General features: G+C 49.3%; 1 protein-coding gene across 1 annotated transcript in view; it reads left to right on the top strand.

Moving 5' to 3' along the window:
• il16 (interleukin 16) overlaps positions 1 to 25,506 on the top strand; it is a 171,479-nt gene that overhangs the window by 51,550 nt on the left and 94,423 nt on the right. The window contains exons 4-6 of the mRNA XM_085968872.1: positions 5,971 to 6,104; positions 14,295 to 14,427; positions 24,195 to 24,329. Of these exons, the coding sequence (XP_085824998.1) occupies positions 5,971 to 6,104; positions 14,295 to 14,427; positions 24,195 to 24,329 (402 nt within the window). The remainder of the gene's footprint in view (positions 1 to 5,970; positions 6,105 to 14,294; positions 14,428 to 24,194; positions 24,330 to 25,506) is intronic.

The raw sequence follows: 25,506 nt of genomic DNA, 5'->3' as shown, positions 1-25,506 counted from the left end.
AGAAAGGGAAGATAGATTATGAAAGTAAATTAGCAAAAAAATATAAAAACAGATAGTAAGAGTTTTTATAGTTATATAAAAAGAAAAAGGGTGGCTAAAGTAAATGTTGGTCCCTTAGAGGATGAGACCGGGAAATTAATGGTGGGAAATATGGAGATGGCAAAAACACTGAATGAATATTTTGTATCAGTCTTTACAGTAGAAGACACTAAGGCCTAGAAATTGGGTTCTGGTCTTGCCAGGGCTGTAGCGCCAGAAAGTTTGCGCCAGCGGTAATGCGGCGGCGCGCGACGAAAATTCGGGTGCGCCGGGCCCAGACGGCGGCGGGCGCTAAAACCCTCCTTTAGCGCCTCAAAACGGGCGTGAACTTGGGTTTCCCGGCGCTAATCCCCCGCTGCGGCACCCGATGCGGTGCGGCAGGCGGGGGAACTGCAGGCCTCCTCCTCCTGTTAAGGAGGAGCTGCCTGCAGCCGACAACTGTCCGGCGGATTGACCCGACATCTGAGCCCGGCACCTCGGGGAAGTGCCGGGCTCGCATGAGACACTGATCAGGGCCGTGGGGGGGGAATGCAGGAGTCCGGGAAGGGAGGTGCGGGCAGGCGGCCGCCGGGAACGCGGCCGGCCGCCGCTCCACCTTTATGCGCCGGCGCACACTGGGGGAAGACTCTGTTGCCAGAGTCTTAGTTGCGCCTGCCACGGGCGAGGCGGGCGCAACTGAATTTCGGCTTGGGGCCGGGTTACCACGGCAACCGGGACGCTGCGCACACCGATGACGTCATCGGTGCCGGCGCAGCGCTACCGGTGCAACGCCGATTTAGGGCCCCAGGGAATTTCTCAACTGGCCATAACTCCGGCGCTAGGCCCTCTAGCGCCTCAAATGCGGCGCTAAGCCTACCGAATTTCTAGGCCTAAGAATATCCCAACACTGGACAAACAGGGGGCTAAAGGGGGGGAGGCGCTAAACACGATCAAAATCACTAAGGAAGTGGTACTCGGTAAAATAATGGGACTCAAGGCGGATAAATCACCTGGACCTGATGGCTTACATCCTAGGGCCTTGAGGGAAGTGGCGGTAGGGATTGTGGATGCATTGGTAATAATTTTCCAAAACTCCCTGGACTCGGCAAAGGTCCCGGCAGACTGGAAAACTGCTAATGTAACACCCTTATTTAAAAAGGGCAGTAGACAGAAGGCTGGAAACTATAGACCGGTTAGCATAACATCTGTGGTAGGTAAAATTTTGGAGTCCATTATTAAGGAGACAGTAACAGGACATTTGGATAATCATAATTTAATAGAACAAAGTCAGCATGGTTTTATGACGGGGAAGTCGTGTTTGACAAATTTGCTGGAGTTCTTTGAGGAAGTAACATATAGGGTGGATAAAGGGGAACCAGTGGACGTAGTGTATTTAGACTTCCAAAAGGCATTTGACAAGGTGCCACACAGAAGATTATTGCTTAAGATAAAATATCACGGGATTGGGGGTAATATTCTGGCATGGATAGAGGATTGGCTATCTAACAGAAGGCAGAGAGTTGGGATAAATGGTTCATTCTCAGACTGGCAATCAGTAACTAGTGGTGTTCCGCAGGGGTCAGTGCTGGGTCCCCAACTCTTTACAATCTATATTAACGATTTGGAGGAGGGGACCGAGTGTAACATATCAAAGTTTGCAGATGGTACTAAGATGGGAGGGAAAGTAGTGAGTGAGGAGGACATAAAAAACCTGCAAGGGGACATAGACAGGCTAAGTAAGTGGGTAGAGATTTGGCAGATGGAATACAATACTGGAAAGTGTGAGGTTATGCACTTTGGCAGGGAAAATCGTAGAGCAAGTTATTATCTTAATGGCAAGAAACTGGAAAGTACTGAAGTACAAAGGGATCTGGGGGTCCTGGTGCACGAAACTCAAAAGGTTAGTATGCAGGTGCAGCAAGTGATTAAGAAGGCCAATGGAATGTTGGCTTTCATTGCTAGGGGGATAGGATATAAAAATAGGGAGGTATTGCTTCAGTTGTACAAGGTATTGGTGAGACCGCACCTGGAATACTGCATACAGTTTTGGTGTCCATACTTAAGAAAGGACATACTTGCTCTCGAGTCAGTACAAAGAAGGTTCACTTGGTTAATCCCGGGGATGAGGGGATGGACATATGAGGAGAGGTTGAGTAGATTGGGACTCTACTCATTGGAGTTCAGAAGAATGAGAGGCGATCTTATTGAAACATATAAGATTGTGAAGGGGTTGGATCGGGTGGATGCGGGGTGGATGTTCCCGATGATGGGTGAAACTAGAACTAGGGGGCATAGTCTTAGAATAAGGGGCTGCTCTTTCAAAACTGAGATGAGGAGGAACTACTTCACTCAGAGGGTGGTAGGTCCATGGAATATGCTGCCCCAAAAAGCTGTAGAAGCTACATCATTACATAAATTTAAAACAGAAATAGACAGTTTCCTAGAAGTAAAGGGAATTAAGGGTTATGGGGAGCGGGCAGGAATTTGGACATGAGTCTAGGTTCGGATCGGTCATGGCCCTGTGGGTAGTGGAGTGGGCCCAGGGGCCATGTAGCCTGATCCTGCTCCTATTTCGTGTGTCTAATTCTGTTAGATTCAGGAGATGGTTCTGTGATAGTAGATTGGCGGTTAGGATCAGATCAGCCATGATCTTATTGAATGGCGGAGCAGGCTCGAGGGGCCAATTGGCCTACTCCTGCTCCTATTTCTTATGTTCTTATGTTCTTATTTAAAGAGGCAGCATTTGCAGGCTGCAGGACCTTGTTGATCAAGGCTTGGGGGAACTATTTGAAGCCTTAGGAGCAGCTGCAGAAAGTTGGAGCCTCACACACTTCTTCAGTGTGAGCTCCTGAGAAGCCCCTCTCACCACCCTAACTCAGGACCTCCTCAACCGAGGCATCTGCCAGAAGCATGGGAGGCCTTTGGCACCTTCCCTTCCTGGCATTAGAGGATCTCCAACAGCAGAGGTGGCAGCAGCAGAACCAGGAACAGCAGGATGATTACCAGGAGCACCAGGCTGCTGCTCACGCCAGAAGGGGCCAGCGCTTGGAAGTGGCTTGAGAGCACCTTGCTGCGCTTTAGGGGGCCAGTGGGACCCGTTTCTGCACTGGCAGTCCTACTCAGAAGGACTTCCATGAAGATCTGGTTTCTCTGTTCAACAGATGGCCAACGCTCCTCAAGAGATGTCATTCTCTTATGAGCACTCACCATGTTTTCCGTATGCTGGCGAGTTATCTCCTCCATGGAGGTTGCCAACCTTTCCATGGTGCTGCGTTCATGCACCAATGACTCCACAAAGGCTCTGCTCATGGTCGCTATGGACTCCTCCATTCGCTCCACACTCGCAGCGACCCTGGAGACAAAACCTGCCAGAGACTCCTGCATCTGTGCATGGAGATCCATCACCTCTTCTCTTGCGGATGGACCCAGAGGCAGAGGGTCGACATGCAGCGCAGCTGAGCTGAGCTGGCAGAGTCTTGCGCCCTCCAACGAGGACTCTCCACTGCTGTCCCTGTCTCCAGAATCTGCTGAGGCTCACTTGTGAGCTGTGAAACACCAGGTACCAACACTACTCTATGTCCCGAAGGTCCCCCCGAGGTGTGAGTGTCTGCGCTGGTGCTGGGTGCACTTACTTCTGCTGACGCTGCGCCCTCAGAGGTTGGAGCTTCCTCTGAGGAGTCTGGCTGCACAGCCTCTTCCTCCTCCACAGTGAGGACGGGGGCTCTGGATGGTACTGTGGGGGAGTAAAGGAAGGAGTTAGAGATGTAATGCCAAGGTTCTTCTGGTGACTCCCAGCGAGTTACTGCTGACACCTGCATCCATGCAGCATTGGTCTCAGTGGGAGGCCTCTTCCTCCCTGACCTAGGGAAGAGGACCTCCCTGTGGGCCCTAACCCCATCCAATAATGCCTGCAGTGAAGCCTCGTCGAATTTGGAGGCAGCTCAGGGTCTGGCACTGGCCACAGCTGCTGCAGGCTCCTCTGCCATCCTGTATGGTTCGTTTGGAAGCCTTCAGAGGATGCAGTGCTTGCTATGGACCTTGAAAGCACCATGAATGATGACATCATAGTGTGGGGATTTCTGACTCGAATTGGACAATTAGCAAGGCTTCCCACACGCTGGGAATTAATTGGCCACTTGAGGGAAAATTACGTGGAGCTGGCTGACACTTTTTTATGTGTGTCAGAAACCCCACATTCGGGGAAACCGACCATTTCCCACACAAGCCGAAAATCGGGGCCAACATTTCAGGTCGATGACCTTTTGTGTCTTCCACGCAATTGGGTGGCACTCGTTCAAAACATTCCTTACAACAATTCTGATGCATACCCAAAATATTAATCTGTCTTTTCCCTTTTCAGAAGCTCCTATGAATTTCTGAAATTTTCCATTTTTAATTTCAGATTTCAAGCACTTGCATTCTTTTCCCCTTTTAAAAAAAAAACATTTTTGGCAGTTAATAAATGTGCAAGTTTTAAAACAAATTCAGTAATCAAATAGGTTAATCTGCACAGTTTTATTTCAGTGATGTGTGTTGGTGGCAAAACACTTACTTTGGGTGAATTTTTTATTGCAGTTTACTATGCGGTCTTGTTGTAACCTTTAATTCTGCACATTCACATGGGTACTTGAGGTAGTCACTCCTTATGAACTCCATGGGTATGTATAGCAAATATCACTGGAGTCTGGAGAGCAGAGCTCTACAAGGTACCACTGAGTGTGAGTCAAGATGCACATAGATCGATGACAGTGGTAAATTTTTCAAATGTGCCCTAAGCTCTGGAATTCCCTCCCTAAACCTCTCTGCCTCTCTCCCTTCCTTAAAACCTACCTCTTTGACCAAGCTTTTGGTCATCTGTCCTAATACCTCCTCATGTGGCTCGGTGTCAAATTCCTAGAAGTAAAGGGAATTAAGGGTTACGGGGAGTGGGCAGGAATTTGGACATGAGTCTAGGTTCGGATCGGTCATGGCCCTGTGGGTAGCGGAGCGGGCCCAGGGGCCGTGTAGCCTGATCCTGCTCCTATTTCGTGTGTCTAATTCTGTTAGATTCAGGAGATGGTTCTGTGATATTAGATTGGCGGTTAGGATCAGATCAGCCATGATCTTATTGAATGGCGGAGCAGGCTCGAGGGGCCGATTGGCCTACTCCTGCTCCTATTTCTTATGTTCTTATGTTCTTATGTTTGATAATCGCTCCTGTGAAGCACCGTGGGACGTTTTGCTACTTTAAAGGCGCTGTATAAATGGAAGTTGTTGTTGTTGTGTGCTCTGTGTGCCCCTGACATGGACCTATGCCCACCACTAATGTTCTCTTTAAGCTGCGTGGCCTCGCAGCGCTTCAGGGGTCCCACGCAGCCCGTGAGCCGGCTTTTAGATTGCAAAAAACGCACATGCTCAGACACTTGAATGGGCTGCGCAGCTCGTTAAAGGGGCCACGCGGCCCAAAAAATATTACAGGGAACATTGCCCCCCGCATCTGAAATTTGTGGGTGCCCCTGACAATTTTCCCCATGGGTGTCTTGGCAGGAAAATGTCTACACTGCGATTGCACATTTCATTCTTTTCACAATTTGACTACAAATTGCTAATAAATTTAGTAAATATTAAGCCATTTTGGCATAAATGTACTGACGTAATATAACTCACTACACACTTGGTTTGAGTATAAAGCAAGGCTTTAATCAACTTGTTTCAGAACATGGAGGTCTAGTTGTACTTCACTAGCTCCTTGTCTTACAAAATGTCCCTGGCAAGCTGGGGCCGACGCCCGAGTATTTATACTCCTTGGACGGCACCACCAGCTGGCCGTCCAGCGTTATTTCATAAGTAGTTTCTTGATGATGAGATTTATAACATGTACTTTAGAAATGGAATTCACTGTATTTGTCCTAAGTTCTTCGGATATTGTGACTTTGTCTCGCTGAACCTAAACAACATGAATTGCTTTGACAGGAGCCTGCACTGGGTACCTGGAGGCTGTATATAGCCACTGGAGAAAAGGAACTTGGGATCAGGATCATCGCGGATGGGAACGGACCTGCTGCTATAACGGTTAGCCATGTGATCAGCGGAGGGGCAGCTGACAGGTAATTCCCACAGCGTGTGGGGAGTCCCTGCTTTGCAGGGGATTGCCCAGGTTTGCCTGCTATTCAGTGACCTCAGACCAGTGCGTGACCTCAGTTTGTGCAGATGGTTCAGTTTGATGATGACGCTCAGAGATAACTGAAGCTGGAAACTACCACCATCACGATGCACTTGTATCAAATTCCCCTCTCTGTTACTAATTCCACAATGGAGTGAAAATCGGGTGGGTTCTATAAAGGGCGGGTGATCCGCATTGCCGGATTACCACTCCAGGGGCAAAGGCTAAATTCTACCCTGCTGTGTCACTGATAGCACGAAATAGAGTCAAAAGTAAAGGATAAATATTTAGGCATTTGTACTCCCAGGATGAGCTTCCCTGTCAAGTGCTTTTATTAGGAGTTAGGCATAATGGGCAGCAGGTGCCCAGAACTTCCATCCATAATGGGCAGCAAGCTACACACTGGGAGCACAGCTTTGCAAACTTACCCTTCAAATCTATCGAGTGCTGCTATGATCCAACGGATATCGATAGATTATTCCAGTTTAACACATTGGGGAGAACCAGGCGATGTGAGTTTAAACTGCTCAAGAGTAGGCATAGACTGGACGCTGGGCGCTTCTTCTTTTCCCAGAGAGCCCTGAGCCTCTGGAATGTGTTGCCGGCTGGTGTGGAGGGTGCTGACTCTCGGCCTTCAAGAGGGAGCTGGACCGGTTCCTGACTGGGGCAGAGATCGCATCATAGAGAAGGTAAGTGGCTTTATAGAGAACACTGGGTCAGTGTGATCTCCTGGACTGGTTTTGATCGCCTGAGATCGGAGAGGAATTTTCTAGGGTTTTTTCCCCCTTATTGGCCCTGGGGTTTATAGAATCATAGAATGGTTCTATAAAACTCTATTTTTTGCCTCTCCCAGGAGATTACATGGCTGCGGATGGGGGATGGGAGGTGTCTAGTCTTAATGTTCCAGCCACCATGGTGTTTGGGGCAGGCTCAATGGACCAGCTGACCTTTTCCTGCCCATCAATTTTGTATGTTCGTACTGCTGGGCACTGGTAAAGTGCCGTTCTGGGCTGGTGCAAATTCAAATTGACATGAGGTGGCTTCCTGGACAAGTACCTCACTGTACGTGGTTTTATATACCCACCTTCCTGATAAAATATTCTAGAAACTGCTTCGCATTGATGCAAAAGTGGAATATAATTGCACCCGGGGGATGAAAGGCAGAGGCACGTGGGGAGTCTGGATTTGACCAAATTCTGTGAGCCAGCCAGCCCCTGTGGTGAGAAGCCACACAACATGATGTGAGACTTCTTCCCAAACACAAGAGCAAGTTTGGTCTTATCTCTTAAACTTTAACTGCAGTTACCCATTTTATTCCAAAGGGAGCCGAGGTAGACATTCAGCGAGGGAAATTATTGAGGGGTACGAGAGAGAGATTGCTGTGGGATATTATCGTGAGTTTGGGAGTGGTCTTATGGCGAGTGATGGCTTTCTTCAGTCTGGTACATTCCGATATTCCTATTAAAAAACATTGCTGAATATATAGGTCATGAGGTGCTGCCTGAGCAAATGTTCCCTTTCACACTCAGGTGACTACTATTCCGCACGAAATGTTTCAGTTTCTGATTTTTAAATGTATTGTACTTCCTCCTTTTTGGTTCACTCCCTCAAGCAATGCACCATAAGAACATAAGAAATAGGAGCAGGAGTCGGTCATTCGGCCCTTCGAGCCTGCTCCGCCATTCAATAAGATCATGGCTAATCTTCTACCTCAACTCCACCTTCCCACCCTATTCCCACATCCCTTGATTCCCTAAATATCCATAGAAATATAGAAAAATAGGAGCAGGAGTAGGCCATTCGGCCCTTCGAGCCTGCTCCGCCATTCAATATGATCATGGCTGATCCTCCATCTCAATACCATATTCCCGCTCTCTCCCCATACCCCTTGATGCCTTTTGTGTCTTGTGGTAAACCACTGTTATTGTTGTTCACTGTTGTTGTTGTTGTTGCACACTGTTGTATCTATGCATGCCTCAGCATGCCTCTGCTGGCTCCGCCCCTGGCTCCACCCACAGGCCCAGGTATAAAGGTGACTGCTCTGCAGCCCCCTGCCTTCTTGGAACCCAGTCAACCACGAGAGGCATGCTCTGTTCTTTGTTAATAAAAGCCTTTTAGTTACTCTCCTAACTCTCCGTCTTTTATGAGTAATTGATAGCGCATCAATTTTATTAGCAAAAACAAAATGTTGGCACCAAACGCTGAGCAGCAGGCTGCTGCACCAAATGCTAAGCAGCAGGCGCTGCAGCAAACGACGGCACCAAACGCTGAGCAGCAGGCGCTGCTGCATGCCCTCAGACCAACATGCCTGGACCTAGACCCTCAAGAGGCGGGTTCGTCTACCAAGTTCGCACAATGGCTGCGTTGCTTCGAAGCTTACCTGGAAGCCTCAGCCGTGACACTAGATGGAAACAAACTAAAAATCCTGGCCTCCAAGGTGGGCCACCAAGTCTGCACGCTCATCCAGGACGCGACTACCTACACGGCGGCTATCGATCTGCTAAAAGGACAATACACACGCCCGGTAAATACGGTTTATGCCAGACACCTCCTGAGATCCCGCAAACAGCAGTCCGGGGAATCGGTGGAGGCATTCCTACAGGCACTACAGATACTCGGCCAAGCCTGCGATTGTAAAGAGGTATCGGCCGCGACACACGCGGAGGGACTTATCCGAGATGCCTTCGTTGCGGGCCTCAAATCCGACTACTCCCGGCAGAGACTGCTGGAGAAGGGCGAAATCGACCTGAAGAAGGCAGTGTCCCTCGCGCTCTCGCTAGACGCGGCCCACCGGAATATGGACGCATTCTCCCCTAACTGCTCCGCACCGTGGACGCCGCAACCTTGGGTCATGGGACCGCCACCCCCGGCACCAACTGCTGCAGCGATGTCCAAGGGCCCGAAATGTTACTTTTGTGGCCAAGCAAAACACCCCAGAGCACGCTGCCCGGCGAAAAACGCTACCTGCTCTGGCTGCGGGAAGAAAGGACACTACGTCAGCGCCTGCAAAGGTAAAACCGCTAATGCCAGCAGCGCCGCGTGTGAACCGTGGGGGCAGCCATCTTGTCTGCCATCTTGGACACCTCCAGCCGCGTGGGGATCGGGATCATGGGCGCAGCCATTTTGTCCGCCATCTTGGACGCCTCCAACTCTAATCGCGGGTGACCCGGACTCAACCACCGCCTCGTCTGACGACCGCAGCAACTCGCTCGACCATACGCTGGCCTCCATGACGCTGGACCAATCTCTCCCTCACCAACTGTCCAGGTCCATGATGGACATTACGGTAAACGGCCGCGCCACTACCTGCCTTTTCGACAGCGGGAGCACGGAGAGCTTTATCCACCCCGACACGGTGCGCAGTTACTCTCTCCCGGTCCTGCCAACGCGCCATCGGATCTCTATGGCTTCCAAATCCCATTCAGCAGATGTCGGTGGCTACTGTGTAGTGACCCTTTCAGTAAGGGGCACAGAATACAAAAAAATTTTAAACTTCTTGTCCTGCCCCATCTCTGCGCTGCCGTTCTACTGGGGTTGGATTTTCAGTGCCACCTTAAAAGTGTCACATTAGCGTACGGCGGACCCCTCCCCCCACTCACAGTCTGCAGCCAGCAGCTTTTAAATCGCCCGCCGCGCACCATTTGCAGCCTCTCCACGCTTAAAGTCTCCCGCCCCCCCCCTTGTTCGCTAACCTCACCCACGACTGTAAGCCCATCGCTACCAAAAGCAGGCGGTACAGTGCCGGGGATAGGAGCTTCATTAAATCCGAAGTAGCAAGACTCCTGAAGGAAGGGATTATTGAGGGTAGCACTAGCCCATGGCGAGCACAAGTGGTGGTAGTGAAGACTGGCGAAAAACAGCGCCTAGTTATTGACTACAGCCAGACGATCAATCGCTACACCCAGTTAGATGCATACCCACTCCCCCGCATATCTGACATGGTCAATCAGATAGCACAATACCGGGTGTTCTCGACGATTGATCTGAAGTCGGCATACCACCAGCTCCCCATCAGGGCTGAGGACCGCCAGTACACAGCTTTTGAAGCTGACGGTCGTCTCTACCACTTCCTCCGAGTCCCCTTCGGCGTCACCAACGGGGTTTCGGTCTTCCAAAGGGAGATGGACCGAATGGTTGACCAGAACGCGCTGCAGGCCACCTTCCCCTATCTAGACAACGTCACCATCTGCGGCCACGACCAGCAGGACCATGACGTTAACCTAGAGAAATTCCTCCGTACGGCCCAGCGGCTGAATCTAACATACAACAAGGACAAATGTATGTTTCGCACCACGCGCCTCGCCATTCTTGGCTGCGTAGTGGAGAACGGAGTCATCGGCCCCGACCCCGACAGAATGTGCCCCCTTATGGAGCTCCCCCTCCCCCACTGCCAAAAAGCACTGAAGAGATGCCTAGGGTTTTTCTCTTACTATGCTCAGTGGGTGCCCAACTATGCGGACAAAGCCAGACCCCTCATCAAGTCCACCTCCTTCCCCCTGACAGCAGAGGCATGTGCAGCCTTCACTCTCATAAAAAAAGATATTGCGAAGGCCACAATGCACGCAGTGGATGAGTCCATCCCTTTCCAAGTGGAGAGCGACGCATCCGACTTCGCCCTAGCTGCAACCCTTAACCAGGCGGGGAGACCCGTGGCCTTTTTCTCAAGGACCCTCCAGGGCCCCGAGATTCGACACTCCTCTGTCGAAAAGGAGGCCCAGGCCATTGTGGAAGCGGTGCGACATTGGAGGCATTACCTGGCCGGAAAACGATTTACCCTGCTCACTGACCAGCGTTCAGTAGCTTTTATGTTTAATAATAATCAGAGGGGCAAAATCAAGAACGACAAGATCTTGAGGTGGAGAATTGAACTCTCCACCTACAATTACGATATCTTGTACCGGCCCAGGAAACTCAATGAGCCCCCAGATGCCCTATCACGTGGTACATGCGCCAACGCGCAGGTCGATAGACTGCAGACCCTCCACAATGACCTCTGCCACCCGGGGGTCACCAGGTTCTTCCGTTTCATCAAATCCCGTAACCTGCCCTACTCCATCGAGGAGGTCAGGACCATGACCAGGAACTGCCAAATCTGTGCCGAGTGCAAACCGCATTTTTATAGGCCAGACAGAGCAAGCCTGATCAAGGCCACTCGCCCCTTCGAGCGCCTGAGCGTCGATTTTAAAGGGCCCCTCCCCTCCTCTGACCACAACGTGTACTTCCTCAACATAATTGATGAGTACTCCCATTTCCCGTTTGCCATCCCATGCCCGGACATGACCAGTACCACGGTCATTAAATGTCTGAATGACCTTTTCGCCTTGTTCGGTTTCCCTAGCTATATCCATAGCGACCGGGGCTCATCCTTTATGAGCGACGAACTCCGTCAGTACCTGCTCACGAGAGGTATTGCTACAAGCAGAACCACCAGCTACAACCCCCGGGGGAACGGCCAGGTGGAAAGAGAGAACGCAACGGTTTGGAAGGCCGTCCTCTTAAACTTAAAATCTAAGGGCCTTCCGACCTCTCACTGGCAGGAGGTCCTCCCTGCGGCGCTCCACTCCATTCGGTCACTGCTTTGTACGGCCACCAATGCCACCCCCCATGAAAAAATGTTCACTTTCCCCAGGAAGTCCACATCGGGGACCTCGCTACCGACATGGCTGACGTCTCCAGGACCCGTCCTACTGCGGAAGCACGTGAGGTCCCATAAAATGGACCCCCTGGTCGAGAGGGTGAGCCTCCTCCACGCCAAACCCCAGTATGCTTACGTGGCATACCCGGACGGGCGGGAGGACACAGTCTCCATACGAGACCTCGCACCTTCGGGTGCCCCTGAAACACTACCATTGCGGGAGGACACAGTCTCCATACGAGACCTCGCACCTTCGGGTGCCCCTGAAACGCTACCATTGCCATCCACCACTACCCACAACCCAACCCCGGTAGACGGCATGCCGCAGCCCCAGGACCCGTCATTGACCACCCAACCACTCAATGAGATGCCAGATTCAACGTTGGATGCTGCACCATCACCGCCACCACCACGACGATCAGGACGGCATACAAGGCCACCTGATAGACTTACTTACACGAACCTTTAGTACACTTCACCCCGCCGGACTCAATTTTAAACAAGGGGTGAATGTGGTAAACCACTGTTATTGTTGTTCACCGTTGTTGTTGTTGTTGCACACTGTTGTATCTATGCATGCCTCTGCTGGCTCCGCCCCTGGCTCCACCCACAGGCCCAGGTATAAAGGTGACTGCTCTGCAGCCCCCTGCCTTCTTGGAACCCAGTCAACCACGAGAGGCATGCTCTGTTCTTTGCTAATAAAAGCCTTTTAGTTACTCTCCTAACTCTCCGTCTTTTATGAGTAATTGATAGCGCATCATGTCTAGACCCCAAAAATCGATCAATCTCTGTCTTGAATATACGCAATGACTGAGCATTCACAACCCTCCAGGAAGAGAATTCCAAAGATTGACAACCGTGGGATGGGTGCGTGACCTTTTCAGCCCCTGTCTATGCCACTCTTTACTTGCCTTCTTTAAGGTCTGTGAGTGCATCGTACTGTGGTCTATTTTTCTTGCCTTCTGTATGAAGTGCCTTTCCTCAGCTTGATGTCCTCCTTTGAAGGTATAGCTAGCACAGGGGATTGAGCACGGTTAGAAATACACGCTGGAGCACCAATGCTTTGCCCAACTCAACATCTTGCTCCCAAAAATAGATTACAAAAAGGTGCCAGTGTATTTAGTTATTCTAGAAATACTGGGAATCTGTTTTAGAATAGCTACAATTAGAAACTTTTGCAGAGTTTGGATAATAGGCCATTTAGGTGTGATGTCAGGAGGCACTTCTTCACACAAAGGGTAGTGGAAATCTAGAATTCTGTCCCCCAAAAGCTGTTGAGGCTAAGGGTCAATTGAAAATTTAAAAACTGAATTAGCTAGATTTTTGTTAGGCAAGGGTATTAAGGGTTACAGAACCAAGGCGGGTAGATGGAGTTAAGATACAGATCAGCCACGATCTCATTGAATAGTAGAACAGGCTCGAGGGGCTGAATGGCCCACTCCCATTCCTATGTTCCTATGATAATGATGCCAAGAGGCTGGGCTGTGGGAAGGGGAGTTGTGACTCCTCCCATTCCTGGGGAAGGGGTGGGGGATAGTGGGTATATAAAGCAAAATGTAGATGCTTCTTCAGAGAGGGAGATGGAGGCAATTGTTATTTAATACTTGTTCTCAGGATCTGGCTGACACTGGCAAGGCTGCGTTAATCCCCATCTCTGGTTGTTCTGAGATGGCGGAGGTGGATCTTCTGCATCAGTGGGTGGTTTGCTGGGCCACTTCAGTGGGCATCAAGATTCAGCTTCAGTGTGGACTAGAGTTGCATGTAGAACAGGAGTAAACCAATTGGGTTTTTATGACAATCTGTACCTTTCGTGGAGAAGATACAATTCAGCCATGATGTAATTGAATGGCGGAACAAGCTCGAGGGGCTGAATGGCCCACTCCCATTCCTATGCTAATAGTCATTTTTCCTTCTGGTCATGGTTATTGGGGTGATTATCCAGTACTACAACCATTACACTTCCATATTCAACTGTTGCAGTTGTTGGTTTGTGTCATTGTTACTGATTATAGTGAAATGTACTCTGTTCTATATACATCACTGGAAGGAGTTGAAGACCCTGGAATCTGGTGTTTATCTGGGTAAAACACTCTTTACTACTGAAAGATCTTGAAATGATGCTGTGCAATATTTGCACCTGAATGTTTCTACAGTTGTATGAAATTCCTTTGTCTACTGTTTTAACCCATTCATTTTACCAACAATAAACAGCGTTTATTCAGGGTCAAAGAGTTAAATGCTCGCCTGTACCACCGACCATTTGTTCAAACCTCAGGAAACTTCAACATAACTGAACTCTTGCATTCTAATGACCAGATTTACTCCCAGAAATTACAATGACAGGCCTTCTGTAGACTGCACAGTACAAGGCTTTGTGTGTTCTCCTATTGAGCATGATGCAATGTAGAAAATAACACCAGGTATCACATGTTATTAATTATTCTTCTACAATGTTTTTCTAAGTATTAATTTGAGATTTCTTTAAAACATGACATTTAGAGATGGGCGCCTCAGGCAAGGCGATAAACTGCTTGAGGTCAATGGATCCTCACTGACTGGACTTTCATTCCAAGAGGTGGATTCTCTGATACAATCAATCAAAGGCTTGGTGGATTTGGTAGTTGCAAGCAAAGTAAGTTACATAAGTTTATTAAAACTTTATTTATTGCCATGAATGTGTTCTACCCTAATAGAAAGCCTCAGTGGAACGTTCCTTGGTATTATCCTCAAGTGTAATATTTTGTATTGCTTGTTTCGCTCATTACCAGCAGACCCCCTGGCCCCTCCCCACGGTGGATTAGAAGCTGCAGTGTTGCAAAGTATGGGAGGGGGTTGTTGGTGTGTAACAAAAGTTGCCGCCGATTCCATGTGCTTTAATTTTTGCTAACAGTCACTTGTGTGGAACCTTATCGAATGCCTTCTGGAAGTCCATATAAACAACATCCATAGACGCTCCCTTATCTACCACGTTAGTGACCTCCTCAAAAAGTTCAACTAGGTTTGTTAGACATGACTTGCCCTTTACAAATCCATGCTGGCTCTCTCTGATCAGTTCATGTTCGTCCAAGTGCTCAGTCTCACCCTGTCCCTAATAACAGATTCTAGTAACATTCCCGCAACAGATGTTAGACTAATAGGTTTATTTCCTGGTTTATCTCTCCCACCCTCCTTAAACAGTGGAGTGACAATGGCAGTTTTCCAATCCAAGGGGACAATTACCGAATCAAGAGAGTTTTGGAAGATCGTGACTAAAGCATCAATAATTTCCTTACCTACTGCTTTTAATACCCTGGGGTGGAAACCATAGGATCCTGGAGATTTGTTTATCTTTAGCCTCATTATTTTTTTCATTACTTTTTTTTTTACTGATATTAAATGGAATGAACAAACAGCGAGCCTTGGAATACTCTGCAAATGGCAGTCTTGCTGTCAATGACATAGTAAATCTGGCGTGATATGTGCCTGCCCAGCTTCAATGTTTGTTGTTGTTACATTCCAAAGGGAGGCAATCTTATACTGTATTCTAGGAACTGTAGTACAAGGATTGCTTGCAGAGGGCCATACTGATGGAGGCTGGGAGTTGTTGACAGCTACTTGGTTGAGCTAATTAAAAACAGAAAGTGCTGGAAACACTCAGCAGGTTAGGTAGCACCTGTGGAGAGAGAAACAGAGTTAACGTTTCAGGTCGATGGCCTTTCATCGATGCATCCGCAGTATTTTGCTTTTGTTTACTTACTTGAGCCTTTCGAGTCAGCTGAGAGTGACAGCTCTGGGAAGCTCTGTGAACTCAAGCTCAAGGCTTCGCAACAGAAAACATTGTCCGGGATATTTCAAATTCACAAACGGCAGCTCTATAGGTAACTTTTATCATTTTTCTGTGAATTTGGAATTGTCCTATGCCCTTATGTTAGAAACCACATCTTCAGAACATTACTAAGAGAGCAAGATACTGGCCAAAATGAAAGCATTTAAAATAATCTGATGGTTCCCTTCTGCTCCTTCCTATTGCTAGCTGTTTGCTGAGTTTATTTTCGACCTGTAGTTTTTGAACTCCGTGATTGATGGATCCTTGTTCCCACCTGCTACTCGTTCATTGGTTTGTTCCTGACCTCCTTAGTTGTGATTTGTTGCTCTTCTATGAGTATGAAATTTGAGCCAATCAGTTGCAAGGCTGACACCAGAATTTCCATGTGTACGAGTGTGACGCCTGAACTGTGACACCTGAAGTGTGACAAAGAAAACATGCTTTATGCAAAACTTTTATATCGGTACATTTTTCTTTCACTATGTCAAGCAAGCTATCTGGCCATGAGTTTGGTAGACCACCTTCTTGCAGGGATCCCTCTGTAAATGATGGCTATAGGAGGACCTACCTGGGCTTACACTCTTGACTGCTTCTGCCTCTGTTCAGTGCTGCCCTCTATGTTCAGCAACTAACTCTGTGGGCAACTAACTACTAGCCCACATCCTAATCTAATCTAATCTGTTCAATGATACACCAGTCATTGCTTTGAGATCTTTAAGATTCTGCAAATGTGCAGAAAAGACTTGTTTTATTTCAAGCTATTCTTCCTCTATTGTTGGTCACATACAGCAAAGTATAGACCATCAGACTGACGGTTGATTAAAGCATTATCAGAATTACTATGGCAACAAATACAACGAGTATAAATTATGCTTCGATCTACTAATTCTGCCTCATGGAAGGGAACTGAACATTAAAAGAGGAACATGAACAGACTTTCTTTGGTAAAATCTTTACCTGCTCTTCTCATTATCACTGTTCTGAGTGCCTACATGTGGCTGCGATTCTCAGTACTAATTGCAAAATAAATCTTGTCACAGCACTTCAGACAATCGCTTCCAGCAAAATAAGTTCTTTGGGATTGTGAGTGCTGAGAACGGGACAGCAGGTTCTCCACATTATTGGGCCATTAAAGACATCGCAGACAAAATCCTTTCGGCAAACACAAACTTAGAATTACGGGATTTGCAGCACAGAAAGGGGCCTCTTGGCCCATGGTGACTGGCTCTTCAGTGGGAGCTGTTAGTTGGAACCCATTTCCCTGCCTTTCCCCTGTATCCTTTTTTATTCTTTCTTTTCTAATACTTAACCATTGCCTTTAAATGAAGTTACAATCACTGCCTCCGTAGCCATTTGTGGGAAAGTATTCCATATTCTAATAACCTGGAATGTACAAAAACATCTCTCTTTATTCTATTAGTGATAATTCTCAGTCGATGCTTTGTTAACAATTCACAAACTAATGAAAACAATCTTTCACTGTTTAGTCTCTCAAAGCTTTTCAGAATTTTGAAAACCTTTATTAGATCCCCTCTTGACCTTCTCTGGTTCAGTGAGAACAGTTCCAATTTTTTGAGCCTTTTAGATGCCAACATCATCTACAAGATCTAAAGCTGGCGTGTCTGATCACACTGTAGGGGACACGTTGCCCCTTGGTAACATCATCTACTGACATGGGGTCAGCTTCCACACGCACGCTGACAACACCCAGCTCTATCGCTCCACCATCTCTCTCGGCCCCTCCACTGCCTCTGTGCTGTCAAACTGCTGGTCCAGCATCCATTTTAGATGTGTCGCAATAACACTCTTTCCTCCTTGAAGACGCTCTTTAAAGTCTAGGGGCTAGATTTTCAGTTGCTTGCGCCAGCAGTTAGCGCCTTAAGAGAAGTGATTTTCGGGTGCTATTCGTGTAGCGCCCGGGCGCAGCGCAGTTTGCGCCCCGCCCCAAATTAAGTTGCCCGTTAGCGCCGGCACAAAGTTTAGCGGCCGCCCGGATGCGCGCGCAGAAAATGACGTCACATCCTCGTGCAACGCCCTTTGGCCGCCCCGAATCCAAACTTCAGTCGGACCGCCCCATTGTGCGGCTGGCGTCCAGAGCGTTTGTAAAATGGAACGCAACACACCCTGGGGAGCGCAAATTAAAGGGCACTCCTCCTGCACTATAAAAGGCAGTCTGCATGTGTTGTGTGGAAGGATCCAGTGTGTTGTTGTGAACGGTGTATTTATGTTTTCTTCCTCCTCCTCCTCCTCCTCCTCCTCCCTTCCCCTTTAAGAGCTCACTGGCACCAGAGTGTCTGCCGTGCGCTGCGCCCGAGCTCGGGCGCTGCACCGCCGGCTTAGCGCCTAAAGATAGTAGTGGAACACCTCTTTTAGCGCTCCACCAACCTCTTAGGGCGAAGCCACTGAATTTCCGGCAACGGGGCGCTACTTTGGGGCGGGCGCTAACTTCGGGCGGGCGCTAAGGTTAGCGCCCCAAAACTGTCTGTACTGAAAATCTAGCCCTACCTCTTTGACCAACCTTTTGGTCATCTGCCCTAATATCTCCTTATGTGACTCGGTGTCAAATTCTGTCTGATGACGCTCCTGTGCAGCGCCTTGGGACGTTTTACTACATTAAAGGCGCTATATAAATACAAGTTGTTGTTATTGTTGTGCAGCCACATGGAAGGCATCAATGGCACCCTGCTCCTGTGGGAATCCAACCACTTAGAAGAAGCTGATGATTGATCTCTCTCTGCTGCACCCCCCCCCCCCTCCACGCCCCCGCCTCTCTGCTTTGCTGGGTCCATGTGGAACTGAATGAATTCAGAGTTGTGCCTGAAGTTGGCCTCCTCCTGAGGTTCCCACCATCATAGAAGCCAGTCTTCAGCCAATTTGATTCACTCCACGTGATAGCAAGAAATGGCTGAGCGCACTGGATACAGCAAAGGCTATGGGCCCCGACAACATCCCGGCTGTCGTGCTGAAGACTTGTGCTCCAGAACTAGCCACGCCTCTAGCCAACTGTTCCAGTACAGCTACAACACTGGCATCTATCCGACTATATGGAAAACTGCCCAGGTATGTCCTGTCCACAAAAAGCAGGACAAATCCAATCCGGCCAATTACCGCCCCATCAGTCTACTCTCAATCATCAGCAAAGTTATGGAAGGTGTCATCAACAGTGCTATCAAGCGCCACTTACTCACCAATAACCTGCTCACTGATACCCAGTTTGGGTACTGCCCGGACCACTCAGCTCCAAACCTCATTACAGCCTTGGTCCAAACGTGGATAAAAGAGCTGAATTCCAGAGGTGAGGTGAGAGTGACTTCACTTGACGTCAAGGCAGCATTTTACCAAGTGTGGCATCAAGGAGCCCCAGTAAAACTCAAGTCAATGGAAATCGGGGGAAAAACGCTCCACTGGCTGGAGTCATACCTAGCACAAAGGAAGATTGTTGTGGTGGTTGAAGGTCAATCATCACAGCCCCAGGATATTGCTGCAGGAGTTCCTCAGGGCAGTGTCCCAGGCCCAGCCATCTTCAGCTGCTTCATCAATGACCTTCCCTCCAACATAAGGCTAAAATGGGGATGTTCGCAGATGACTGCACAGTGTTCAGCGCCATTTACAACACCTCAGATAATGAAGCAATCCATGCAACAAGACCTGATGACGTTCAGGCTTGGGCTGATAAGTGGCAGGTAACATTCACGCCACACAAGTGCCAGACAATAACTATCTCCAACAAGCGAGAGTCTAACCACCGCCCTTTGATATTCAACGGCATTACCATCACCGAATCCCCCACCATCAACATCCTGGGGGTCACCATTGACCAGAAACTTAACTGGACCAGTCACATAAATACTGTGGCAACAAGAGCAGGTCAGAGGCTGGGTATTCTGTGGCGAGTGTCTCACCTCCTGACTCCCCAAAGCCTTTCCACCATCTACAAGGCACAAGTAAGGAATGTGATGCAATACTCTCCACTTGCCTGGATGAGTGCAGCTCCAACAACACTCAAGAAGCTCGACACCATCCAGGACAAAGCAACTCGCTTGATTGCCACCCCATCCACCACCTTAAACATTCACCCCCTCCACCACCGGCGTACCGTGGCTGCAGTGTGTATCATCTACAAGATGCACTGCAGCAACTCGCCAAGGCTTCTTCGGCAGCACCTCCCAAACCCGTGACCTCTACCACCTAGAAGGACAAGGGCAGCAGGCGCATGGGAACACCACCACCTCCAAGTTCCCCTCCAAGTCACACACCATCCTGACTTGGAAGTATATCGCCGATCCTTCATCATCGCTGGGTCAAAATCCTGGAACTCCCTACCACCAGCACTGTGGGAGTACCTTCACCACACGGACTGCAGCGGTTCAAGGCGGCGGCTCACCACCACCTTCTCAAGGGCAATTAGAGATGGGCAATAAATGCTGGTCTTGCCAGCGACGCCCACATCCCATAAACAAATTAAAAAAATAGAACATCTGTAACCTGTCTAATGCAGCGATGAATTGCTGACTGGCCAATGTGACTAATGTCACCAGAGGCTGCCTGGAAGCATCTGGATGAATAAAAGTTAAGAGCTGTAATCTGCTTCACAGCCGTAGACGAGGCTGTGCCCCGGTGGAAGGAGGCTAGAAGTCAGGATGCAAGAGCTGGCATATCTCCGTGATGATGTCAGGGGAAAACCCGGCCTTCTCCGTCACTGCCTGTAGGAAAAACCCAGACAGAAAGAAAGACTTGCATTTATATAGCACCTTTCACAACCACCGGACGTCTCAAAGCGCTTTACAGCCAGTGAAGTACTTTAGGAGTGTCATCACTGTTGTAATGTAGGCTGCTCTTCTTCAAAATAGTGCCAAGGGATCTTTTACAACCACCTGAGAGAACAGACAGAAATTCAGTTTAACACCTCACCTGAAAGGCGGCCCCTCTGACAGTGCAGCACTCCCTCAGCACTGCCCCTCCGACAGAGCAGTGCTCCCTCAGTACTGCCCCTCCGACAGTGCGGCGCTCCCTCAGTACTGCCCCTCCGACAGTGCAGCGCTCCCTCAGTACTGCCCCTCCGACAGTGCAGCACTCCCTCAGTACTGCCCCTCGGACAGTGCGGCGCTCCCTCAGTACTGCCCCTCCGACAGTGCAGCGCTCCCTCAGTACTGCCCCTCCGACAGGCAGCGCTCCCTCAGCACTGCCCCTCCGACAGTGCAGCGCTCCCTCAGCACTGCCCCTCCGATAGTGCAGCACTCCCTCAGTACTGCCCTGGAGTGTCAGCCTAGACTTTTGTGCTTAGGTCCCTGGAGTGGGGCTTGAACCCACAACCTTCTGACTCAGAGACGAGGGTCTTATGTTCATTAATAAATAGACATTCTTATTATGAACACAGCTAGCTTTTGCTAGACACTTTTATTGAGCACATGTGGACTAGGTACAGTATCTGTAGAGGCTTCCATCTTGACTGCTGCCTTGTGGGTAGCCTAGTGCCTCATGGGTAATGTAGTCTTAATATACATACAGCTGGGTAGTGTAGTCTTATATACAGCTCTACACTGCTCTACGGCTCCACCTAGTGTCCACTATAGAATGACATGTTATTGATCATTACAGAGGGTGCTACCCACTGAGCCACGGCTGACACGCTAGGCTCTCATGAGACTGTGAGGTGCAGATACCTGCCGGTCAGGATAAGAGGTCGGCCATTTAGGACGAAGATGAGGATACATTTCTTCACTCAGATGATTGTGAATATTTAGAATTCTCTACCCCAGAGGGCTGTGGATGCTCAGTCGTTGAGTATATTCAAGGCTGAGGGCGAGAGATTTTTGGACTCCAAGGGAATCGAGGGATATGGGGACAGGGCGGGAAAGTGGAGTTGAGGTCAAAGATCAGCCATGATCTTATTGAATGGCGGAGCAGGCTTGAAGGGCCAAATCGTCAACTCCTGCTCCTATTTCTTATGTCAGGTGTTGCCTGCATGTCTGAAGCAGCACTCTCCCGGTTTCCTTCCTTTCCTCCTCCATGTCCTCAAAGCACCGGAACAATGAGTTCCCCATAGGGAAACCCGTGATTTCACTGTGCACAGGCCCCTTTAAATTCTCAGCAAATTTCACAAAGTAACTTTAAATACTCAGAAACTATTGCTTCAAATTAGTGGAAGTGACTCCCACCAACCACAGTGTTCCAGAATTGCACTCCAGTGACCTTTCACCTTGCTGGTTGCCCCCGCCCCACCCGTGGGACACCATGTTGGCTCAGTGGATGGATCAGGGTCACAGCGGGGTCACGGGAGGGATGTTGCGGTAACCATAGTTGGGGCGGAATTTCAGCCGAGGGCCTTTCCGCTCCATTTTACTTACCAGACTGCCTCTGCACTGCCTGAAAATGGGCGGTTTTTTTCTTTAAGGGAAATCCAGGCTTAACTTTCAAAAGGACACATTTTTTATTTGCGTGGCATCCTTGTGTTACACAATTTCAGCAAAAATCTATAAAGCTTGTTGCTATCAAAGAGTTTGTAGCTCTTGTTCATACGTGTTCCAGGCCAATCGGGCATGTGATGTCATTTGTATGACAGGCTGTGCTTGGATCAGTCAACAACAACTTGCATTTATATAACACCTTTAACGTAGCAAAACATCCCAAGATGCTTCACAGGAGCGTTATCAGACAAAACTTGACAGCGTGGCACATAAGGAGCTATTAGGACAGGTGACCAAAAGCTTGGTCAAAGAGGCTGGTTTTAAGGAGCATCTTAAAGGAGGAAAGAGAAGTAGAAAGGCGGAGAGGTTTAGGGAGGGAATTCCAGAGCTTGGGGCCGAGGCAGCTGAAGGCACGGCCACCAATGGTGGAGCGATGGAAGTCGGGGATCCACAAGAGACTTTGGTGGGTTGTAGGGTGGGAGGATGTTACAGAGCTGGGAGGGAGAGTCCATGAAGGGATTTGAAAACAAGGATGAGAATTTTAAGTTCGAGGCGTTGCTGGCCCGGGAGCCGGTGTAGGTCAGCGAGCACTGAGGTGATGGATGAACAAGTTAGGATAGGATATTCTAGACAGTTTGGAATAATTTCAGAGGTCTTGATTTAATATTGTGCATTCTTCTCTCAGATTGGCTCCTCTAATTCTGCCCTCTTGAGTATCCCTGATTATAATCACTCAACCTTTGGCGGCCGTGCCTTCTGTTGCCTGGGCCCTCAGCTCTGGAATTTCCTGCCTAAACCTCTCCACCTCGCGACCTCTCCTCCTTTAAGACGCTCCTTAAAACCTACCTCTTTGACCAAGTTTTTGGTCACCTCACCTAATTTATCCTTACGAGTGGCTTGGTGTCATTTTTTTTGTCTTAAACTACTCCTGTGCAGCGCCTTGGGACGTTTTACTAGGTTAAAGACGTTATATAAATACAAGTTGTTGTTGTTGTTAGCTTCACTTCTTTGTGCTTTGTGTGTGGGATTTCTTTATCAGTTAGATTATTTATTACATTGTCCCGTCAGCGAAGCCTAAGGGATTAAAACAGAATTTCCCCTGAATGGAAAGTTTTTGGTTTTTGTTTTTCCAAGTTCCCTTCCTTTAACTCATTTAAAAATGAGTCAACCCTTCGACTCAGTCCCTGGTCATTCCAGTCACTCAGCTGTGAATAATACATCACCTCAGACCGGACACCATTCTGTCCCAAGTTAATCGACAGCGTGGGAGGGAATCCGCCTCCAGTGCGACTGAAGCCGAATGGCTTGGGGGGGGGGGGGGGGGGGGGTTGAGGTCGGACTGTGGGGGGGTTGAGGTCGGACTGGGGGGGTTGAGGTCGGACTGTGGGGGTGGGAGACTTTCCCCACAGCAAAGCCCATCAGCGAGGCAGTTCTGCACACTGGGCGATCTTTACATATGCGGTTTAGCAGCGCACAGCGGTTTCCCCTCAGCTGTGGGAACGGAGGCTGGATTTAACCCCAATTGTCAATGTTTATAACTACCAGGGGTCTCACTTGGCAGTCAGGCTCGCTCGACCTAATCTAGTTTAAAGCCACTCCATCTGTACAGCTCCCTTTTTGGCTGCGAATGAAAGCTAGATACAGCGGTCCCCACATATAATAAACAGTACAGCGCCTGACTAACATTTGTAGTAAATGCATGTTCGCTCTAGGTGGGGTCAATTGAATTAAATGTTGGCAGCGATCATGGACCCAGTTTCCAAGTTGTGTTTCTGACTCCGCTTCAACTGCCCTTGATGTTTTTATTATTAGTCCTGAATTTAATCCCCCTTGTTACAAATCACCAACCAGCAGAAATAACCTTTCACCATTGACCAAAACTTTGAGTTTCTATTAGATTTCTTTAACCTTCTCTGCTCCGGTGAATACAGCCCGGGCTTTTTAACTCATCGAAACTGTATCCTCATGATCCTGCATTGCACCTTCTCTATACCAGGTGTGCGATTCTGTATCGTGTGTTTCCAGCATTTGTTTCAGATTTCCAACCTCCGCAGCATTTTGTTTTATGTTTTTAACGTGTCGCTGTAAGGTCAGCAAGCTTCATGTTTAAGCAGCTATGAGCCGACAGAGGTTACAGCCGTTTCACACTATAGCCTCCTTGCTCACTGATTGTCTCTGTACTTTCAGCAATTTACACAACTCCAAGAACCCGAGTCACCGAGGAAATGCAGCCCAGGCTCAGACTCACCTCCAGGGGAAAGTCAGGAGGCTTCACTGCAACAGGACAGCTGTGAGGAGATCCCGTCACAGGCGAGCACTAAGGTCCCGCCTCAGTCTAACTGCTCCTCATGCTGCATGGCTGCTGCAGTCAATGCATTGGGGCTGAAATTCAGCTTCGGGGGAGGCGCAAAACGGCTGGTAACGGATTGGCCATTCGTTGTACACCCACCCGATACACACCAGCCCGTTATAGACCCGCCCGATACACACCAGCCCGTTATAGACCCGCCCGATACACACCAGCCCGTTATAGACCCGCCCGATACACACCAGCCCGTTATAGAACCGCCCGATACACACCAGCCCGTTATAGACCTGCCCGATACACACCAGCCCGTTATAGACCGGCCCGATACACACCAGCCCGTTATAGACCCGCCCGATACACACCAGCCCGTTATAGACCCGCCCGATACACACCAGCCCGTTATAGACCCGCCCGATACACACCAGCCCGTTATAGACCCGCTCGATACACACCAGCCCGTTATAGACCGGCCCGATACACACCAGCCCGTTATAGACCGGCCCGATACACACCAGCCCGTTATAGACCCGCCCGATACACACCAGCCCGTTATAGACCGGCCCGATACACACCAGCCCGTTATAGACCCGCCCGATACACACCAACCCGTTATAGACCGGCCCGATACACACCAGCCCGTTATAGACCCGCCCGATACACACCAACCCGTTATAGACCCGCCCGATACACACCAGCCCGTTATAGACCGGCCCGATACACACCAGCCCGTTATAGACCCGCCCGATACACACCAACCCGTTATAGACCCGCCCGATACACACCAACCCGTTATAGACCGGCCCGATACACACCAGCCCGTTATAGACCCGCCCGATACACACCAGCCCGTTATAGACCCGCCCGATACACACCAGCCCGTTATAGACCCGCCCGATACACACCAGCCCGTTATAGACCCGCCCGATACACACCAGCCCGTTATAGACCCGCCCGATACACACCAACCCGTTATAGACCCGCCCGATACACACCAACCCGTTATAGACCGGCCCGATACACACCAGCCCGTTATAGACCCGCCCGATACACACCAGCCCGCCCGATACACACCAGCCCGTTATAGACCCGCCCGATACACACCAACCCGTTATAGACCCGCCCGATACACACCAACCCGTTATAGACCGGCCCGATACACACCAACCCGTTATAGACCGGCCCGATACACAC

Source organism: Somniosus microcephalus, chromosome 27 (assembly GCF_052327205.1).
Source record: "Somniosus microcephalus isolate GS21.2 chromosome 27, FLI_Smic_1.0, whole genome shotgun sequence".
Taxonomy (NCBI): Eukaryota; Metazoa; Chordata; class Chondrichthyes; order Squaliformes; family Somniosidae; genus Somniosus; species Somniosus microcephalus.
This window is presented reverse-complemented; position numbering and strand designations above follow the sequence as displayed.